The 23,634-nt window shown below is 29.6% G+C and overlaps 1 protein-coding gene across 4 annotated transcripts in view; it reads right to left on the reverse strand.

Annotated features, from left to right (window-relative positions):
• Positions 1 to 23,634, reverse strand: part of LOC122503552 (protein RUFY3) — a 43,343-nt gene that overhangs the window by 14,117 nt on the left and 5,592 nt on the right. The window contains exons 1-11 of one of the 4 annotated variants that reach the window (XM_043614132.1): positions 15,238 to 16,234; positions 13,414 to 13,592; positions 13,238 to 13,347; positions 12,902 to 13,109; positions 12,631 to 12,794; positions 12,284 to 12,446; positions 11,996 to 12,112; positions 11,771 to 11,911; positions 10,056 to 10,153; positions 7,107 to 7,323; positions 6,705 to 6,947 (exon numbers count right to left, since the gene is read on the reverse strand). In XM_043614132.1, the coding sequence (XP_043470067.1) occupies positions 6,705 to 6,947; positions 7,107 to 7,323; positions 10,056 to 10,153; positions 11,771 to 11,911; positions 11,996 to 12,112; positions 12,284 to 12,446; positions 12,631 to 12,794; positions 12,902 to 13,109; positions 13,238 to 13,347; positions 13,414 to 13,592; positions 15,238 to 15,553 (1,956 nt within the window). In that variant the 5' untranslated portion in view covers positions 15,554 to 16,234. The other 3 variants (XM_043614141.1, XM_043614148.1, XM_043614158.1) reach the window with 3 other exon arrangements.

A 23,634-nucleotide genomic window follows, 5' to 3' on the forward strand; every position in this document is an offset into this window, starting at 1 on the left:
CTATGTCTCATTAGTGTAAACAACCAGCCTAATACGCAACCAGTGAGAACACCAACCGATGGAGCCTTGTGTACAGCTCACAACAGGACTTGAAATTGAAGATCAAGATAACCACCAATTCGAACATCTGTACTAATCGTTATCCTCTTAAGTAAAATTTTAAATACTTATTGTATTTTTAACCTTTTATTCTTGGTTGTTTTTTAATAAATATTCTCTCACAACATTTATTTGGCTCATTGACTTATCCTCATTTCAAATTAGGTTCAACTCTAAAACTATAATTTAAAACGAAGAACCTAGGTTTTTTAAAAAGGTTTCAGTTTTTGACGTAATACATGATCCACAAGTTTTGAACGTTCAAATGAACGAAACAGTTTTTATTAGAAATGTTTTTATAATTTATTGTTTGCAATAAAAATTAAAAACTTAAATTTTACACTTAGAAACTTTATAATTCATTTATTTTATATCGACAAAAATTATTGTAATAAATATTCAAATTAAAGAAGAAAATAAATAAATTTCGTTCATTTGAACGTTCAGAACTTTAGGATCATCGTAATACATCGACGTCAAACCTCCCTCTTCATACAGGTCAAAGACAGTTTTATTATTTTATTGCATAACCTTACTACTAATCTGACAACTAGAATATATATTTAAAATTAATTTTTTAAGCTGTTGCAGACAATGCGATAAATTAAAGTCTTTCAAATCTAAGGGAATTAATTTGGTAAAAGAGTCAACACGATTAATTTTATTAATTAAATTTAATTACTATTACGATTTTTGGTCACGTTTTCGGAATTTGAAACCTTCTCACATGTTATAATACTAATCATTTTCGCGTGCAATCATGTAAACAGAATGTTCAATTATATGAGTCGAGACATTGATCTATTTTTCTTTTCTAAATCTGACTTATTTCTTACATGTCTAGATTAGGGTGTTCGTAAAAGTGCAACTTTTGAATTTTGTTTACGCCACCCCCCAATTTGGTTCCAATAAAATAAAAAAAATTTTCCCAAAATCTGAAGTAGATTGATTAATATTAACACGTGCCAGTACCTGCAGTACATCAAAATTATTTTCATCATTTTAATTCAATTATTATTTTCTAGAATTTTAAATTATTTTTTATGAAAATAATAGTTGAATTCCTTAAAAAAAATTTCATTATTTATGCAAATAATTGAATTCCTGTGAAATTTTTATTATTTACGAAAATAATTAAATGTTTGCATACAATTTTATTAAAAAAATTTTTAAATAATTGAATTATTTTTATGAAATTTTATTAAAACAGTACCTAGATATTGAAAATCATTGAAATTAGAAAATTTTTTTAAAATAATTGAAATTAGGACAAGAATATTTTTGACATTTATGGAAATAATTGAACTTTGGAGAAGAATTTTGTTATTTATAAAGATAATTGGGATATTTACGAGATTTTTAACTAGTTCAATTTTATAAAAAGAATAATTTTATTTTTTTTTAAATAATTGAATTTTTGCAATTATTTGTAATTTCTCCAAAATTGAATTTTCTTTAGTGTTTTCAACAGAAATTTAAATTAGAAAATGTTTAAATTCTATTATTTTTAAAATTGCTAGTTTTGTTTAAAAAAGGTAGGTAGTAAAAAGTTAGCCGCGCGCTTTAGCACGCGAATTGTTGTTAGTTTTTGTAAAAATGCTATCTTGCAGTGCAGCTGTAAATGAAAAGATTTGTGACCTGGGGAATTTTTTGCATAAAATTAAAAAAAATTATGATGCTTTTTTAAAAAGCGCATTTTTTCCATGTATTTTTAATGGGAAATTTCGATCGATTACTGGCACGTGTTAATATTAATCAAAGTACTTCAGATTTTTGGAAAATTTTATTTTATTGGAACCATATTGGTGGGTGGTGCAAACAAAATTCGAAAAAATAAATTTCCCATGTTCTATAGAGTCATTCTATAGAGTCATCTTATAGAATGACTCTATTGAGCATTCTATAGAGAATTCTATAGAATATTCTATAGAGCATTCTATAGAATATTTTATAGAATTTGTAAAAAAAATATTTTTTTTTAATATCTTTACGAATTCTATAGAATTTGACTACAAATCTTTTATACAATCCGTGTAGAAATTTAAAAAAATATTTTTAGATAAATTCTACAAAATATTCTATAGAATATTCTATATAATTCTCTATAGAATACTTTATACAAGGCTCTATATAGTCATTCTATAGAACTTTTTTGACTGGGTTGTTAATAATGTGTAACGAATAATTATGTTAATCGTAGGGCTTAAATATGTAAAGAGACTTGAATGGGTTATGATCGTGACTATTCGTTTAATTTCCGAAAATATACGAATTATTTCTTGTAACGCGGTAGAATCGCCGGCGAGGTGAATCTCGAGATTCACATTCGCAGGAGTCGTGGAGCTGAAACGTCGCAAACCCGATAGCGGGGTGAGTAGTAGAAATATTGTCTTTGAGTATTTTGAGTGTGGTTGATTGCAAATGCATATTTTGTTTTTACATTAATGGAATTATTCCAGTTTGGTTGTCCGGGGCATCAATTCTTTAGAATTGAAATTGACCTGTTGTTGGATTATAGTTAGTTTTTTAAAAAAAAAACTTAATCACGAGTGTGTGAACACGAGGCGGTGGCGTGGCGTCAGCTATTCATCCTTTTTTGTGTACGAGTCTTGGGATAGACGAGAGCTTGACAAGGCGTCGACTAAAGTCATTGGACTTTGTGAAACAATAATCACTCAATTGTGTTACTTCTTCCATCTACGGTGGGAACATGACTTTGTTCTAATTGAATGCTCCCGAGCTCACGACTAACGACAAAAATTCAGCTAAGTACCTGCGAATTGTGTGTTGTATTTGTTGAACATAAAATTTCTCATTTGTATAATCTTTCTGTTTGAATCAGAGCGTCAAATTTAAAGTAATTAATTAATATACGAATGTACGATATCGTATTTTTTTAGATTTTACATTAATTTAGTTTCAGCTCGAAACTCTAATCAAATTATAACTTATAAATTTTTGTGAATATATCGCAGTCTATAATCTTTGTAAATTTGTATGAGTATGTGTGTATGATTTTATAAAAGGCAAAAATATTTAATAATTGTTAAATTTAGAATCCACGAAATTCAAAGAACTAAATAAATAAATCGAGAAATTATTATACAAAACTATCAAGATCTTATTTTTTGTTTTATTATTTTAAAAAAGAAAAAATATAAGTTCAAGTAATTTTAAAAAAATACAATTCTCACAAATGCAAATAAAAAAAATAGGTGCCAATGTTTATTTATCATTATAATATTATTTTTCATAACTATTTGCTGTATTTATATTACTTTTGCATCCCATATATGGCTCATTTCATTTAAAATGTAAAATCTATGTCTCTTGGTGAAAAAAAGTTTTTAGCAAGCAAATGAATATTGTTTGGTTTATTTGATTAATACCTAACATACTCTAATTTTTTATTAACTTATAGAACTTTGAGGTGCTTTAAAACGAAATGACGGACTAAAAAGCAGACTAAATGTCCCCTACTGTCCCTGTCCTCGAGGCACTTGCACTACATTGCCTCTAATAATAATTAATATATACATTCTTTTGTATTAGATTTAAACAAAAATTCTTTATAATCTCTAAACCAACCGACAGATTAGCTCGCGCCCATTTGGCTTGGTATTTTTCCGGCACGTGAGACAATCTGAGCGGGAGGTTTGACGTCGAGGTATAATGATGTGCACCGTCGATTATTGTCCGGTACACACCATTAGAACTCGACTGTCGATAAACCGGTTGTACTCAGGAGAGGTTTTCTACAGTTTCCCTCTCCACTGGCGAGAAAACCCATTACCCAGGTGCGATTTTTTGGTCGGCCCATAGTTGGGCCAACTTTTACAAAGTCGGTCCAACTTCTCGTGCCATAGGTTGGGCCAACCATACAGATGATAACGGTTCGCCGTCAAATGGCGACGATGGTTGGCCCGACAACTCATAAGGAAGTTGGTCCAACTTAAAATGCATATGTTGTGCCAACTATACATTTCAATGGTTGGTCCAAAGACTGACACCAAAGTTGGCACAACTTTAGATGCGTAAGTTGGGCCAAACACAATTTTCAAAGTTTGGCCAACTTCAACAGCCAAAGGTAAAAAATTATTAAAAAACTAAATAATTTAAACAATTAACAAGTTATTATTAGCGGGAACATCAGATATAACCTTTACCTATTATTATTATTAAACACAATCTCATACATACATTTTCGAAAATATCTAACGCTCGCTGGGATCGAACCCCTAACCTAACGCACCGAAGACTTATACACTGACCACTACGCTACGCTCACATGGGAGTGCATAACGTAAAATGTATATTAAAGCTGCAACAGTCGGGCCAACCGTGGCCCAGAGTTTGTCCGACCCAGAAAGTATAAGTCAATTAAACTGCATTTGACAAAGTTTTGCCAACTGTGGCCCAGAGTTCGGCCAACCAAGAAAGTTTAAGTCATTTAACTTGTTTTTCACAGAGTTTTGCCAACTGTGGCCCAGAGTTCGGCCAACCAAGAAAGTTTAAGTCATTTAAACTGCATTTGACAAAGTTTTGACAACAGTCGGGCCAACAGTGGCCCAGAGTTCGGCCAACCAAGAAAGTTTAAGTCATTTAAACTGCATTTGACAAAGTTTTGACAACAGTCGGGCCAACCGTGGCCCAGAGTTCGGCCAACCAAGAAAGTTTAAGTCATTTAAACTGCATTTGACAAAGTTTTGACAACCGTTGGGCCAACCGTGGCCCAGAGTTCGGCCAACCAAGAAAGTTTAAGTCATTTAAACTGCATTTGACAAAGCTTTGACAACCGTTGGGCCAACCATGGCCCAGAGTTCGGCCAACCAAAATAATGTAAGTCAATTAAACTGCGTTTCACAAAGTTTTGCCAACCGTCGGGCCAACCGTGGCCCAGAGTTCGGCCGTCCAAGAAAGTTTAAGTCAATAAAACTGCGTTTCTAGAGTTTTGCCAACCGTCAGGCCAACCGTGGCCCAGAGTTCGGCCAACCGAAACTGAAAGTCTTTTAAACTACGTTTGGATGAGTTGTGCCAACCTTTGTCGCCAAAGTTGGCCCGACGGTTGGTTAAACTCTGCACGTAAAGGTTGGCTTGCAAAGTCGGGACAACTGTGGGCACTAGTACTTGCCAAAGTTGGGCAAATTCTGGCAACCAAAACTTCGCTTGCCAAAGTTAGGCCAACCTTGGGCCAACCTTCAAACTCTGGCGGCCAACCCAAATTCACACCTGGGTAGACGGGTGGTCCAGGCAAATGCGAGTACTTCTAATTTTAAAGTCGCTCTGTAGGCGCAAAACTTAGTATTAGGAAAATGTATATAAGAAATATTATGTAAGAGAAAATGTAAACACACTTGTATAGCTAGATAAGCTTAAGACACTCTAACATTCTAATTGGTTGTAACATAGTGGTCCACTACTGTCCCGTCTGTAAAATGGTAAGTAAATACTTTATATCTCTTATAACTCAATTATTATAGAAAAAAGTTTCAATTCTTTAAGAAATCTGACAGCTTCCGTTGCTTTCTTTATGTTGTGAATCAAGAAAAGAGCAAAATGTCCCCTACTGTCCCCGTGTATTAAATGTCCCCTACTGTCCCGTATAATAGCTTTATTCTTATTATGTGGGTAAGAGTTTTTAAATTCAATGTATAAAAAACAGGAACTTGGTTTTATATGATAAGAAGTTATTTATATGAATATAGTATAGATATTCTTAATATAATATTTGTTCTTTTTTACATACTGTTTTTTTTTCAAATGTCCCCTACTGTCCCGAAGTACCGTAACCAATCTTCTCTCATTTTTTGTATAAAAACAAAAAAAGTTTGTTGTCCACGCAATAGAATTAATATTTATTTATATAAACGCATCTTAACATTTACACAAAAAAAGAAAAAAGTTCATTTATTTAAAAAAATAAAGTTGAACGAAAACCAGACAATAGTGATCATATTCTGTCAAAAAACTGTCTGCCATTAAAAAAAATATTTACGTCTATTGTTATAACCACTATCCCTTTCGATTTTTTAGAACGTTAAATAATATAGAAAACTTGATTACAAATACAAAATCGAAAATTCACATTTTAACTTTCCTGCAGACTATATTTTACCTTTTAAATGAAATGAGCCATATAGTTCAAAAAGGAAAGCGGGAAATAATATTGAAATACATAAATAATAAATTCGACATGAAACCTAGATTCTATTTTTTCGAAATATCGTATCATTGAGTAACAATTGAAATAGCGTTGTTTAAAATATTTATCAATAATATTGGTTATTCAAGACATTTGGCTTGTCAATCGGATTTCTGATTTAACACCACAACCTAGAATTAAATTTTCACCAGAAATGGAATTAATAAAAAAATTATAGAAAGTGTCAATCTCGGAACATATGATTCCATTTGGAAAAATGAATCTGTCAGAATATTGAATATTAAAAAAATGTAATCATCAGTTTTACGGCTTTTCTGCGGAATAAATGAGAGTTTTAACTTGGAAGAAGAATAATTAGTGACGACCATTTGGTAAGCAAGGGGAAGATAGAGAGGGAGAAAGAGAGATCTGCAGAAAGAAGGCAATTAAAAAGTTTGATTACCTTACGTCGAGCGATGTTAAACTCTCGGGTGCAGCCTTTACAGTGAGTGACCAATCGGTCGTTTGCCCATGGAGCTGCACCATCTTGCTGTGGCTGCTGCTGAGCATTGTTCGCTGCTTCCCTTAATTCAACCGCTGCCAACTTGGCTGCACTCAATTGTGCGCCCAATTCTTCAAGTGTTCTCTCCTGCTCTGTGCAGATTTCACGCAACGCATAATGTTCCTCTTGCAATGATAAATATTTCTAAATGAAGAAAAAAAATTTAATTAAAATTCATCAAGATAATTGAGAAAAAAGATATCGCATTGTATATATATTTATATATACATTAGAGTGAGAGGATTAAGTGCTTTCAATTTTTTTTTGTACTACGCGATTCATTAAAAATTAATAGAAACTTACCTCTGAGACAGATTTTAGTTGATCAACTTCTTGATGAAGTTGAGAGATTTTTTCAATGTTGGAAATTGAAGATTCTTGAAGCGATGTTCGCCATTCTCGTTCTACTTTTAATTCTCTCTCAATTCCATTGGCTCGAGCGTCTTTTGCTGCTGCTTCCGCACCTAAAGTTCGGGCTTTTTCCTCATATCCTATTCGTGAGTCTTCTATTTCTTTGTACCTGATTAAATTCAATTATCTTAATGGATTGACAATCCTCTCATTATTTAACTAATAGCGTCTCTAATTATTATTATGCATTAAATATGACAAATTTACGTCAGTAAAACCACTGATAAATTCAATTAATAAACCTTAATAAAAATAAATTCATATTAATTAAATTTTATATCGTAAAGTAATTTGGCAGAATATGAAAAATCAAAGAAATGGAAATTTCAATTCTTTTTGTAAAAAATAACATTGCATTATATAGAATATAATCCTTTATCATTTTCTTGCAAAAAATTCTAAGATACTTTATCTTCTTTTTCTCTTTATTTCTCGTCTACAAATTGATCCTATTGAGTTTATATAGAATCCTCCTTTTACTTCATTGGAGGGAATCGTAGAATTCCGTATTCGAGAAATTGCAGCTCCTACAGAGTTTCTCATTTACTCAAATCCACATCTATATAAATATATATAGCACCGGGTATAAGTTTACTTTTCATTCTACATACAATATTTTCTAAAACAAATTTAGTTAATTAATTAAATTACCTTTTATCTTGAAATTACGAAAAGTTTAAAATATTTAGAAGAAAAAAATACATAAAAAATTTTTCAAGAGTTGCAAATATTTGATAAAATTTTAAACTTCTCCATTTTTATAGACTTTTTTTTCACTCCGATAGAAATAGAATGCAAACTAACTTAAAAATTTACAAACTTATAATCAGATTATTATTAATTCTCGCTAAGTTTGATTCAAATTAGAAACCTGTGATTATTATTTATTCAATAAATTTATTTGGGTAATTTTCTATAAAAATGAAGGATAATTTTAACTTTATTGAATGCAATACTTTTCAATTTTCAATCTTTTATCTAAATTTAACTTTGACAATTTTTAATAATCGAAATATTTTATAAATCGAGTGGAAACAATTTTTTAAATTTAAACTCTGACTTTATTAATTTGTGACATTTGAATTAATTGATGTTTCTTCGATGAATATATGTAGTAATTAAAGTAGGACTTACCTTTTGCAATAAATTATTAAAATCAAAGGAAAAATTAAAAAAAAAAAGATTGAATATTAAATTAGAAATTTGTAATCAAAAAAGTTAATTTAAATGGAAATGTTTAAGATATTTTTTTAAATTTATGCTACGAAAAAAAGTCAGTTTACATTAAACTTCTAAAGTAACTGAAAGTTAATTTTCGTTTTGAAAATCCATTAAAGTATTATTAAAATATTCTTCAATTTGCAAAGATATTGAAAGCATCATAAATATTAAAAGGACTGTCAAATGTATACTAATATGACATATTTTCTTGTTAAATTTTCTAATTAGTTGAAATTTGACAAATTTTGTTTAACCTACTTCCTGCAAAGTAAAGTCAAAGATGACTAGTCTAGTTTGTTGACTGCTGATGGTAGCAGCGGAAAGAGCGCTTGTAAACCCTCTGAGGTAGACAACGAAACTATCAGTGAGGAAAACCTAAAGATGCTTGAAGTTGCGAAAAGTAAAGGTAGAATATCTTCAAAGGATTCAGGAAGAAGTCTTAAAGATGTTCAAGTCTCGTGAAATCCAGAATTGTGTAAACATGGCGATCAAAGACTGAGGGAAAAACTATCAGAAAAACCTTCTATCATTGAGGATGCGAAAAAAAAGGTGAGTACGGTCATAAAATGGAAATTAAGAGTAGAAGACTCAGGAAGAAATTTTATCAAAATAAGTTAACCAAAAGAATTATAATACTATTTCCCGGTGCGAAAACTAATAAATGTGTGAAATTATAAAGTTTATCGTTATTGCAGCTAAAGCTTGTTGTTTTAATAGATCATCATCTCCAACTAATCTTAGAATATCGACCATTTGTAAATAAAATAACCAAATTTGTACTTTCCTCTAAAGTTTGAAAGATTCTCTATTTCCAATAAATCACCAAAAGATGGAAGACAAAAATGAAGAAAATAAAATATTACCAAACAAAAATATTATCGAGAAAGGAATAAAAAAAATATGCAATAAAATAAAAATTATTTGAAAATTTACAATGGTTAAAAATAGTATATCTAGAATCAAATTGAATACAAAAAAAAATTGCCGTAAATTTAATTTTATTCATAAGAAACATGTATACGACTTGTTTTGTATTGTGAATTTATTCAATTACATCATTATACAAGCAATTTTCACCTAATTTCACTTTTGCACGCACTTTGCCAATTCTTGTTTATATATTTAAACATTTTATGCAAAGTTTGTCATCGACAAGCGAATCTTATATACGTGTGTAAATTTTTCTTATAACAATTTATGTTATTTCTTATCAGAAATAATGGCACCTTCTACTGATTATTTATCGATTACATTAATTATTTCCCAAAAATGTTTTAATTTCTAAGCGAAAAGAAAGAAAAATCTGCAAGTAATTTCTAATTTAAAAATTAGAAATAGTTTTTTTTTTAAATATAAGTTTTACATTATTTGCCAATATTGGTGAACAAATTATTCTAATTAGAGTCTAGAATTGTCAAAAATTAATTTAAGACATCTTTTAAAAAAGACGATTATTCAATTTAGATGAAAGTATTTTCTAATTCATTTTTTCTTATTTATTTTTCGATTTTTCATATTCGCCAAGTTGAGAATTGTATGTTATTTATTTGAAATTTCTTAATTCTCTGCTTTAAAGTGAGTTTCTAGAAATAATACAATGTTAAATATTAATAAACGTACTTTTGATCCATTCTTTGAATAGTATCATTCATTGAATACGTTTTTGCCTCCAGTTTGGCTATCAGTTCTGTTTTATGCTTAAGTGAGCTCTCGCACTCCTGAAAGCAACAATACACTAAGTAAAAATTAAAAAAATATCAGAATTCCGTAATATCACACTTTGTACATATATGTATATACATATATACGTCCACAATGATTAATCAGACATATTGTGATGTTGTGCTTTTATGATAAAATGCAATTACATTATAGGCAACATTGCACAATTAATTAGACTCTTTTGTCCAATTAATTACATCAGGCTCTGCACTGGGCGACAAAGGAATATCAAAAAAAAAAAAAAACGAAAAAATTTTCTAACAATTCACACAAAATTAAACTAATTAAAAACAGGATAATGCAGTGCTATATATATCTGTAATTTTTTTAGTCATACATTACACGACATTGCAATAAAAACATTTTTTTGTTTATAAATTATTTCTTCTTATATAATAATATATATCTAATGCCCAAAATATCTTTGAAGGCGTAGATTTTAACAATATATAATTTTTCTTTTCACAAAAATTCAAATAAAGAAATGGCTGATGTTAGCAATATAGAATTTTGTCAATTTATCGAAACAAGAGTGTACAACAAGTTTCATGACAAATAAGCTAAAAATTGCATTGAAAAGCATTTATATTAAATATATTTACATTAATAAATACAATTCTTAATAATATCGTAAAATTCTTTATACAACATATCACATAGACTCAAAACAATTGACAATATTCATTCGTTTCGTCTTGTTTAGAGATGAAAAATATCTTTATGGTTTTGTAAATAAGTTTTTAATTTCAAATCAAATTCCAAATAGAAAGCTTAAGTAAGATATTGTATTTGTATTTTATTAAAATTTTGATGTTTGAGATTGAAAAAAAAATTCGCATTCTTCTCTTTGGTAAATTTTTTTCTTATGAGATGAGATCTAGAAAAAAATGTCTCTTTATGATTTACTCGCACTACCATCAGCGACTTCTTCATTTGATTTCTTAGCAGAATTAGGTTCATCATAAAGACTTTTTCGATTTGCATTCGATCTTCGTTCAGGAAATTTATCAAAAGATGATTCTTTCGGTAATGTGGGACTTGATTTATTAAAAAATGATTTCGAATCATTTGGTGTTGTTGGACTTCGCATACTCTCACTGTCCTTCATTAAACGATTGTATTTATCGAGATTGTTCAAAAGCTTTCCAATTTGATTTGTCTTCGCGTGTAGACGACTCACCATCTCGCCTTTTTGCGTCAACTCGTACTCACACTCCTAAAATTGAAGATTTGTAAAAGAAAAAAAAGATTTGTCAATTTGTGAATTTCGTATTTCAATTAAGAAATTTTTGCTGTAACTGAAAAATTGGTAACTGAAGAGGAGAAAAATAAAGATAAAAGAAAAGCTTACCTGCAAGGTTTGGAAAAGAATTATTAAAATTCAAATTATGTGCAATAAATTAATTTCTAATTACATATTGGGTAGAATAGATATTTAAATGGATGACTATGACAATGTACATAGAATGATTTGATGACACTTGAGTTTGTGTTACTAGAGAAAAGGTTAAAGAGTATAATGTCAAACTCTTAAATTACCTTCAATAAAACCATTGAGTCATCTCATTAGCATATTGTCATAATTATCTGTTTCTTAATGTGCATTATTTCACCTGTAATTTTTTATACATCTCCAAATTAATCTGCTTGATATCGTCTAGTTGTCTTCTTAATGATACAATCGTGTCCTGTTTGTCATGAATGTCCTTTTCCAATAGTTTCATAGCAACCTCCATTTCCGATTTAATGCTAATCTGCACGAGAAAATTTATTTTAATTTTTGACAATAATTTAAAGTTTTCAAAGATTCAAGATTTTCGAAAAAAACTATTTCCAACCTGAAGATTAAGTTCCTTCTCTAATTCCTGTCGGTGTTTCTTTTCTGACTCTAACCTACTTCTTGTTTCTTCCAATTCATTTGTCGTCTCTGTGATTTTCAAAGGTGGTTTTCCATTCTAAAATCCATATTCAATATTATTATTCCACAAAGTATGAAAGCTGTTCTGAATTTGTTCTGAATTTGTGTAAAGTAATTTGTGGAATAAAATTCGTAAAGTGTATAATGGTATATATATATATATATATATAAAAAGAGTGGAAACGGTTTGAAGATTTTGTTTCTGTACCTCGTTAGAATCTTTGATCTCAATTCCGAGTTCTTTCTTCAATTGTTGATTCTCATACTGAAGAGCGAGGTAACTATTCTTTGCTATTGAGAGATCCTCCTTCATGAGAGCATTTGTCGTCGTTAGGGATTCAACTTTTGCTTGTAGATTTGTAACGGTTGCGCTAAAATTTTTTACAAAATTGGCTTAAAATCAGAAAATCTTACGGAATGAGTAGATTTAAAGAACAGAGGATTAAAGAGGATCTTAAGGTTTAAGGAAAACTAAATTGGGTTTGTCTACGATTGTCAATATGAATCGTATAACGAAAGGAGTGTGAATAATTAGATGTAATTAGTAGTAATTACTTTAGGTGTCGATTGAGTTCTTCGATATAGTTCTTCTGGTCAAGGACCGTTGTCATGTTGTCATTCTCCAGTTCCTCGTCCGGCGATTCTCCGGGAATGTGATTGCTATTTCGTAAGTATAGTGAGAAGTCGATAACGCCTTGCTGACAGTCGAGGTCTTCCTCCTAATTTTGTAATCATTATTGATTAAATAAAATCCAATTTAAAGATATATCATATATCATGCCAAGACTTTTAAGTTTATATACATATACATAGCCTAAAGTCTGACCTTCACGCAGAAGTTGCAGTCAATAACATTGAGTCCAACCAGCAAACCCATTATGACAATTGCCTCCTCGCTCATCATCAATGCGTCCGGCTCAAAATACTCAGAAAGAATGTCGTCTTTATGATCAATCAATACTTTCAAGTAATCCGCCAATTTCTTTTGCATCAGTGCCATACGTAGCCATGCACGAGATCTCCCTAATGCCGTTCTGAAAATTAATTTTCTCTTTCCATATATGCCTCCAAAAAATAATAAATTTAATTTTAAATTCTTTTTTGGAATTCTCACTGGTTGTAAAACAAATTGAAATTTAAAACAAAATTCTTTAATCAATACCTGACTGTGGGAAGATCGCGTATACTAGATGTCATGTCTTGTGCTTCGGGAGAAAATTTTTCGACAAGTTGAAGAATGTCCCAAAGTTCCTTCTTTGGACCAAGAAGACCCTGAAATTTTCATTTGAGTATAAAAAGAGAAAAGTACTATTTTCTTTTCTTCAAAATTTCATTTACCTTTTTTGGTCGGAGACCATGCCTGAGTACATGTTCTAATACAATGAAGAAATGCTGCAATGGCATGTGATCCGAATCGAGCATTCTACCATATTTTAAGGATGTTTCAATAAGCTCCTTAACGATAAGTTTCGAGATATTAACAAGGTTGCTCCTCTCGATTATCACCGGATCTCGTGCTGAAAAAAGAACACGAGAATTTCGTCTAATTTCACAATGAATCATCTTGTTTGTTTCTTGACATTTAATGAAGCGAGAAAAATGTAAATTCCAATCAAGATATAAACATTTGGAAATGTGTGTCGTTACGAACTTTCTATATATATATAAAATCACGGTGACTTTCATTGACACGTTTCTGATAAGCAGTACATTGACACTTATATAAATATTTGTATAAGAAAATAATAAATACAAGAATGCATCGTGCAAAAAATAGAGTTATATAAATTGCGCATTAAAGCTGCAAATAAAAATTGAAATAAAACCGAAATGGTGAGAGATGATTAAATAATTTTTATGATAAGAAAAAAAGCTGATCCCCACTTAACAGCACATCCATTTTTGCTTTTTAAAATTCCCAACTTTTCTATTATTGATTCTTTTCATTTAACAGCATGTGATTGTTAGGTTCTCAATGACCACTTTTCTCTTTAAATATTTAATAAATTGAAATAAAGCTGCAATTTTGTTCGAAAGTCTAAAATACAATAAGGAACGGCAGTGATGTGCAAAAGTTTTAATATTTTGAAAATTAATTATTACAAATCACTTTAAAATTATCAGTTGTCACGGTCACTTCTTTTCTCTTCTTTACCGATTTCAAAGTATTTTAATATAATTTACTTTTAAATTATTAAAACTTTTGCACATCACTGCCCTTCTTTATTATATTTTAGCCTTTCTTAGAAAATTTCAACTCAATTTGAAAAAATTACCCTTGAATTTCCATTAGTCACATGCTGTTAATAAAGGGGAAATAGACAGAAAAACATATACTCAGAAATGCAAGAAGTTTATAAAAAAACGATTCCATAGAATTCTATTGAAAAACAGTATTGCTGCTTTGTTTGCCAAGGTTTATGCCAATTAGATTTAAAAATGAGTTCATGAGCATAAATCGATCCAGTGCGTTGGAAAAAATACTCTCAATTGACATTGAGTTCATCTGAAGTTTCTTAATCTTACAATGAAAAAATTATATTCTAAATTTTTAAAAATCTACTTAAATAGGCGTCAAGAATATTCCCCACATAGATTAAGTGGGAAATATTCTTACAATAATTATAATAATCTTGACGCCTTTTTAAGTAGATTTTCTTAAATTTAGAATATAATTTTTTCACACTCTAAATCTGAATCAGTAAAAATTTCACTGATTTCAATTCAGTGGTCCAGTTTTCATTATTTCATCAGTGGAATTTCACTAGGAATCAGTAAAAACCACTGATTGTCAGTGAAATTCCACTGATTCGTCAAAGAAAATTGGGCCACTGAATATTTTCACTAATTCATATTTAGAGTGCAGTGTAAGAAAATTAAGAATTTATTTTTAATAGTTTTGTTGATTAAAAAACCTTAATTTTAATGATTCAAAAATAAAAATTTACAAAATTTAAAAAACCAATATTTAAAAATTTGTTTGAATATTGTAGAATTGTAAAAATTGTAAAGAATTGCAAAATTTATTCTGAAGAAAGAATAAAATTTCGTGAATAAATTTTGATATAATAATGTCAAAAAGAAATAAAGTATATTATGAGAGAGAATGTGCGTAATGAAGAAAAAAAGTGATTGAGGATCATTGTGCAATATGATACAAACACAAGCTTGAGACGTGTTGCATTTGCGGTGGACTTGGCGGAGAAATATCGCAAAGCTCTGATGTATCAGGATGATGACGATGTATACCACTGTGTACAAGGGGTGGCGATGGCGAACGTTGCATTGAATCCTGCATTGAAAATTCAACATCCTGAAGTTCTTTTAAACAGAGCCATTCACCATCGACTGATACTCGAAAATTACACAAATATATTGTGTCCTGTGCACCGGCCATATCCTGTTCAATCATGATTGAACCGTTTCGATGTTCGCCCGGAGGCAAACTCTTTAAACTACCTTGAGCTTCTTGACGCATATAGAATAATCACTCAGTATCACTCTCCGTGAAAAAAAAGGCTAAATCGATTTTCCAAGATTCCTTCGTCGTTTCAAACTTTATCTCTGTATATTTATTCTTCTTTTTTATTCTCTTATCGATCGTGACTAGAGCAATGGCACTCTTTTCAGTCCTTTCACCTATTCTTCTTTTTCTTCTTTCTATTTTTTATTTTCCCGACAAAATAAATTCATTAAAATGAAGAAAGTATCACAAAAACGATAATGAAGGAGAAAATAATGATTCTTCTAATGTTTAGGACAAATTTGTCTTTGTTAATTTTGAACAGCTGACTTGTCGAGAATATTTTTAAGGCGTAATTATTTTATCAGAACTGATATCACTGTAATGATGGAAATTTTTATTTTTTTATGACGGTACTAGAATTTTCTTGCTCTTTTCAATTTTAAGACACACGAGAAATTATTTCGATTATAAAAATGAGTTCACACTGACGATTATAACATTTAACGTATTCTTCTTTCTTGTAGTGGATTTTAATCATATTACAATCTTCTTTGTATTATAATACACTGTGAAAAGTTTCTTCTGATAATTGTGTAGGAACTCTTGATAATTTGCACTAATTTTTTTCTTGAGAAAAAGAAAGTAAATGTTAAAAATGTTTTGCGTTTAGCCGGAGAAAATGTTTTACACTAAAATGACGAGGGCCGGCGATAATATTGATTCTCCCGCCGACTATGCTTCCACCTACTTTAATCAATAGGTTTGTATGACCTTTTGCATTGGAGGGTGCTGGCACCTACAGAATTGTGTTCGTAGTGAAATTTGGGTAAAGCAGAAATTAAACTCCCCTTAACAGTGCGGGATGTGCAGGATATTCATGGGGCATCTTTTTTCTTTTGGCTGTTTTGATATTCCTGGGGTATTTTTATGCTATCCTATGATATTTTTATGCTATCGTAGAATATTTTTATGCTATCGTAGTATATTCTTATGCTATCATAGGATATATTTATTAGGGTAATCCAAAAAAGTAAAATCGAAATTTTAATACTCTCACCCCCTAGGATTGTTCTATATGGAAAAAAGTACCCCAATTTTTTTTAAAATCAAAAAATATTTAGAGATCGCGCAAAGCGCTCTAAATATTTTAACTATTTTTTAAAGTGCCCCAAAAAACCCTCATAAATTTCAAAATTACGAAAAAATCGTTAAAAAATTTTTTTTTACTATTTTTATCAAAGTTTTTTCATAGATTTTTTAATAGAAATATTGATTTTTAAACCTTATTCCATGTGATTTTTAATTTGTTTAAACAAATTATTATTGTTTATTTACAAGTTTTTATCTAATTGAGCTACAGAGTTGCGATTTTTTCTGAGTTTTGCAATTTTTTAAGCCGAATGTAACCAGTTACTAACAACAAACTAAGAATAATAATTTTACCAATTGTTTAAACAAATTGTTATTGTTAAAATTGAAGCTATCGCAGTACTAATTTAAAAAATTACGCGTCTGCTTCTATACTATAGAAGTAGGTACTATACTACACTGCAAAAAAAAATTTAATTGATTCAAATAAAAATTAATTTACTCAATTAAATGGTTTAATTGTCTATTATCCAATAAATATTTATTTGAACCAAGTAAATATTTATTAGATCTGAGTACTTTATTTTATCGTATGAAATTAGTACATTGCGTAACAAGTGTGAAGTAGCGGCCTTTTTGGAACGAGCGCTAAGTTTTCGTAACGAGTCGTAGGTGAGGGCGCCTTCGGCGCCCTCACCTACGACTCGTTACGAAAACTTAGCGCTCGTTCCAAAATGCCGCCACACGTGTTGCGCACGATACTTTTCATAACAAAATCATAAAAAGGCGTTGACACTGAAAAACATATATAACTGAAAAGAATGTTGAGAAACGCATACATAAGATTCGGAACACAGAACCACTGTCAAGCGTACTTACTAGCTGATCGCGCGGAGGGGTTCGGGGGGTCTCCCCCCGACGGGGTCCAGGGGCGGAGTCCCGGTCAGGGGGTTCGGGGGGCGAAGCCCCCCGACTACAAAAAAAACCAACTCAAAAGAATAATAATAATATTCGACATTTCAAAGAATCGCATTTTATAATACCCCAAGCCACCGGACGCGTCGGGGGGCGAAGCCCCCCGAAACCTAGTCGTGTACTTCGACGTATTAATAAAAATAATATCATTAAAGAATAAAAACAGAATTTTTCACACGAGTGATCACGAAAAGGAGGTTAGAAACTCTCAGTATTTGACAGATACTGTGTTGCTGCTAGACACGGTAAATGTAGTTAACTGAACGAAAACATAATCACGCCTCTTCTGGACGGAATTGCAACTACTCGAGCGTTACAAAAATACTCGAACAAGCACAAACAAAGCTCTTTTTTGAACTGAACTGTCATTCGCAGTATTTTCGTAACTACGTACTAAAAAGAATAACTTTACATTGGCCTACGGAGAGACAAATAACGCCATTTTTATGATTGCGTTATGAAAAAATATTTATTTGGTTCAAATATGAATTACTTAAGTCAAATAAATGGAATAATTGGATCTAATAAATATTGCTTTAAATGAATTATGAAAAATACTTGATTCAATAATGCATGGTTTTTAATTCAAATAAATATTTATTTACATCAATAAAATAATTTTTTTGAAGTAGCTAAATATTTATTTGTATAAAATATTCAATTATTTATCATAATTAATTATTTCAATTGAGACTAATATCCTTTTAATTGCGTCAAATAAATTTTTATAATTAAATTAAAATCTGAAACCTACCGGGATCGAAACCCAGGCGCAACTACCTAACCTAAGACCTATATAACCGAAGTGCCTTAACGACATCGACAACCGAACCGATTTGGAAAATAGTATTCGATATGTCTATATAAATTGCAATATTCTTAATATTTTTATAAAATTATTTTAATATAATATGAATCTTAGGTGCTAAATTTATTATATTTAATATATATTTTACACATATTTATTATTCATATAATAGATTTTTATATTGTTAAATAAAATATTAATAAATAAAATTACCTAAAATTAATTGAGACAAATAATTTGTATTTATATCTAACATCCATTTATTTGAATGAAATAAATAAATTAATTGTTTCAAATAGGGGAGAGTGGGGCAAAATGGGGTACCTCTGTTTTTCCATGATAGGTACTTTTAATTCTTTTATCCTCGACATATATCATTCATGTTGATAAGAAACTGTTATTAATTATGAAGACACTAAAAAAAAATTTTTTTTTGAAAGTTATACAACTTTTAAGTTTTAAGCAAAAAAAAAATATGAATGTTTATCGAAATTAAAGTGCTTTCAAAACTTTTTGGGATAATGCATTTAATTTGGCAAGTGTGGGATCTTTTTCAGTACTTATTCTAGAGTAATTTCCAATAGAATAGATTGTTAAATTATTTACAATAACTTAGAAACATTGCATTTTGTTTTAATATGCAGTGAGGGGCAGAATGGGGTACCTAAGTGTGGGGCATGCCGAAAGCTACGCCGTTTCATTAAAACTATTTAAAAACATTATATAATGTATATTTAAAGGTTTCTTGCAGAAGAATCAATATTTTTGTTTGGAGACATTTATACCATCGATGTTTCACTATCGATATATCGATATTTTGCAATATCGATGTTTTTTTGTTAAATTCTAATAAATATTACTTGTTTTTTCATAGTAATAAAGAATCCTACTTCAAAAAGGTACCCCATTTTGCCCCACTCTCCCCTAACTCATTATTTTGGTTTCAATTTTAACAATAACAAATTGTTTAAACAATTGGTAAAATTGTAATTCTTATATTTATGCACGGAGAAAATTTGTTCCTTACATTTTACCGAATTTTTCAATAAACTTGGGATATAGTAGCATAATCGTAATTTTTAATAATTTTTATATTATTTTTTCGGTAACAATATTTAAAATCTAATGTGATATCTTTATTCCTTAAGAACTAGTACTGTAAAAGTTGAAAAAAAATTGAAACTGAACGTTTAATGTGAATTAAATAAATACCTCCTTGATGGGCACTAACGTTTCAGGAATAGTTCGGTAAAACTTTCTTGACTTGCTTAAAGTGTTAGTTTTCAGGAATAGTTCGGTAAAACTTCCTTGACTTGCCTAAAGTTTTAGTTTTCTGGATTGAAATACTTTATTTGAAGTGTCCCGCAGTCAAATGAAAGACTTTCACACTAATAGTTGATTTTTCCAACTTATTTAGACTTAATTAATAATCATTTTATTATTATTTAAATTAAAATTCAATTAAAATTCAATTATTATTTTTTTTAACATATAATTTATTCATTTTAATAAAATATGAATAATAGTAAGTAAGTAAGCAAGTAAACATAAGTAAGTAAGCAAAAAGGAAATAAATAAGTAAGCAATTAAACATATAAGTAAGTATGTAAGTAAGTAAATAAGTAGGTAAGCAAGTAAGCAAAAAGGAAATAACTTGCTTGCTCACTAGCTTACTTTCTTATTTGCATACTTACTTGCTTATTTCTTTCTTGCTTACTTTGCTTACTTGCTTACCTACTTATTTGCTTACTTCCTAATTTCCTTCTTGCTTACTTGCTTGTTTCATTTCTGCTTACTTACTTCCTTATATGCTTACTTGCTTACTTTCTTATTTCCTTCTTGCTTACTTTGCTTACTTGCTTATTTCCTTCTTGATTACTTACTTTCTTATTTGCTTACTTTCTTACTTGCTTATTTCCTTCTTGCTTACTTTATTCTTTATTTGCTTACTTGCTTATTTCCTTTTCGCTTTTTAATACCTCACAATTATTATTTAATATTTCAGAAAGATTAATTTTCTATTAATTAATTCAATAATTTCCAACTTGCACTTTTAATATGTATATTTTTAATTTTAAACACAAAAATTTGAGAATAATAAGGATTTTCATAAATTCCCAGATAACCAGCGTACTAGTACGATGCATGTACAATACAAGTACGGCGTATAAGTCGTACTGGTACTGTACTCGCCATCTACCTTCGCACGGTAACAGGTACTGTACTAGTATGTCATACCAGTATGCTATACTCGTATAATACGAGTACGATAATAGTATGGTGTACTAAAGGTTTTTGTAATTTAGTTTATCGTACGGTTACTGTATTCGTACTATACTAGAACCGCGTGTAAAGCCTTTTATATCCCTCGCCCTCTTGTGCCTTAGTTTGTATTAAGTATTAACTATTTTAATTTAATATTTGATGATAAATTTACTGAAAGAATCATTACTAAGATCAATTTAATTTTGAAGTAATCTATTTTTATTAAAAGAGTTCTTTTTTGTACCTAAAAGATATTTATTACATGTAAATCATGTAACTTGTAATCACATTTACTTATATTAGAACAATCAGTGTTTGAAGTTTTTTAATTAAATAATTCTGCAGTGGTTTTGCTTTGTTAATTTTTAAACATTCTTTAAAATAATTATGAATAATTACCATTTATAATTTAAAAGTACTTTAATGTAAGGAAAATATTTTGGACGTTCTAACCTATAAACGATGACACATGTTTATGTAATATATAAGAAAAATTATAAAAAATAGTGCGATTGCTATATATTTTATTGTAACTCTTGAATTAAAAAGTTTTTCTCAAATGTAAAGTACAAAACAGTTGAAAATTAAGAAGATGTTCATTGTTGTAGTAGTAATTAGAATATGCTAATGATAAAAATAAGCATGATGACAAAGCAAAACCACTTGAGATTAATAGTATACACTTAATACATATAAATTAATAGAAACTAAACCACTGATTTCTAATTTAAATATAAAGACACATGTTACAAAGATTAAAACTTTTGGATTGCATCCTAAAAGTCAGCTTTTCCACAAAAAATCATTGCACCATGTGCACTGGATGCATATGTCATTGACAACTGTGAAGTAAATTAGGTTATGTTTGCATCACCACGCAGAGTATGGTGTACCGATATTGTACTTGTATCGTACGAATATGCTGTATTTTGATAAATGACAGTACAATGTAATGGTACTATACTAACCTCATACTTTTATGGAGTACTTATATTTTATAATTTTAGTCGTACGACAGACCGTCGTTATACTGGTACCGTACCAATACGTACATACTTAATTATTTCGTACTGGTACAATACGAGCATAATCTCAGTACGCCGTACTGGAAAATGACGATCAGTACGCTTGGCTATCTGGGTTATTGTTTTATTCCATTAAATACAAATTTAAACATTTTTCTTTATAATAATAAAAACATAATTTAAAAATATTTCATAAATTGACCTTGAATATAGTTGGAAATGATTCATTAATATAAATAATTTTTAATTTTGTACAACGATAGTTTATTAATTTGAATCTTTCTCACAAGCGGTGAAATAAAATTGAGATTAATATATAAGGGCAGTTGAAACTTTCTGAAGCATTAATGTAAAGCGTGCGATGTGTGTATTAGTGTATGCGTTTAGAATGTACTGTAGGCAGGTGTATCAATTAGTATTTGTTCGTAAACAATTGTAGGGGGTTTAGGTAGTGATTAAAGTAGGTAAATTGAGAGTTACGACAGTATTAATATAGATCTACTGAAGTAGCATTATTTTTTATTTTTGTTCTTCAAGTTTTACCGAACTTTCAGTAAATTGCAACTCGTCAGTTTTACCGAAGACTTTATCTTACGTTTTACCGAACTATTCAATAAATTGCAACTCGTCAGTTTTACCGAAGACTTTATCTTACGTTTTACCGAACTATTCAATAAATTTGAATGTAGCGAGCACTTGGCTTACGTTTTACCGAACTGTAACTGAAGCGCTAATACATGTATCGTGAGCTTTATGATTTTTACATTATTTTTCAATGCAATTTCTTTTACAGTCTAGTTCTTGAAAAATTACTGTTTTGACACTTCATCCCAGTTTTACCGAACTAAATTCAGTAAAATTTCAGGAATAAATTTTCTCCGTGTGTCAGTAACTAGTTACATTTGGCTTGGAAAGTTGCAAAATTCAGAAAAAATTGAAACTCTGTAGCTTAATTTGATAAAAAGTTGAAGTTCAACAATAGTAATTTGTTTAAACAATTGTTAAAATTATTATTCTTAGTTTGTTGTTAGTAGCTAGTTACATATGGTTTAGAAAGTTGCGAAATTCAGAAGAAATCGCAACTCTGTAGCTCAATTTGATAAAAAGTTGAAATTAAACAATAGTAATTTGTTTAAACAATTTAGCAATTACATGGAATAATGTTTAAAAAAATCAATATTTGTAAATCAATATTTGTGTTATTTATTCAAAAGCTAGAAAAAAACTTTGATAAAAATAGTAAAAAATATGTTTTAACGATTTTTTCGTAATTTTGAAATTTATGAGGTTTTATTGGGTCACTTTAAAAAATGGTTAAAATTAAAAAATGATTAAATAAACAATTTAGCACTATTTTTTGAAGTCTTTTGAATTGATACAGAGTTTGCTGAATGAAAAATATTAATTTTCAAGGATTCTATACAAATTCTGGGAAAAAAAGTTTTTTCCCCACGCATTTTACATGGGAAACTTTGAGGGCTTTGAGCGACTTCTAAATATTTTTTGATTTTCAAAAAAAGGGGTATTTTTTATATAGAACAATCCTAGGGGGTGAGAGCATTAAAATTCCAATTTTACTTTTTTCCCATGCATTTTTGGACCACCCTAATATCTTTATGCTATCCCAAGAATATCTTTAGGATATCAAAGGGATGATCAGAAATATCCAAACCTCTGGAAGCAAAAAGATAATTTTAGGACCTACCAAAGATATCTTGAATATCCCTGTATTGTAAGGGAGAAAACAAAGCTGTTAATATTAAAATAAAAATTTCAGCCATTACTGTTAATGCATCAAATATATAATTAAAAATGGGTAAAAGAAGCATAAATAAAAAAAGGTTTTTATTAAAAATACATCCTACGAATAAAATAATTTCCGATTATCTTCAGGTAGTCCGTAAGATATCCTGAATATCCGAATGTTGTTA

Source organism: Leptopilina heterotoma, unplaced genomic scaffold (assembly GCF_015476425.1).
Source record: "Leptopilina heterotoma isolate Lh14 unplaced genomic scaffold, ASM1547642v1 Lhet_11, whole genome shotgun sequence".
In the NCBI taxonomy this organism is placed as follows: domain Eukaryota; kingdom Metazoa; phylum Arthropoda; class Insecta; order Hymenoptera; family Figitidae; genus Leptopilina; species Leptopilina heterotoma.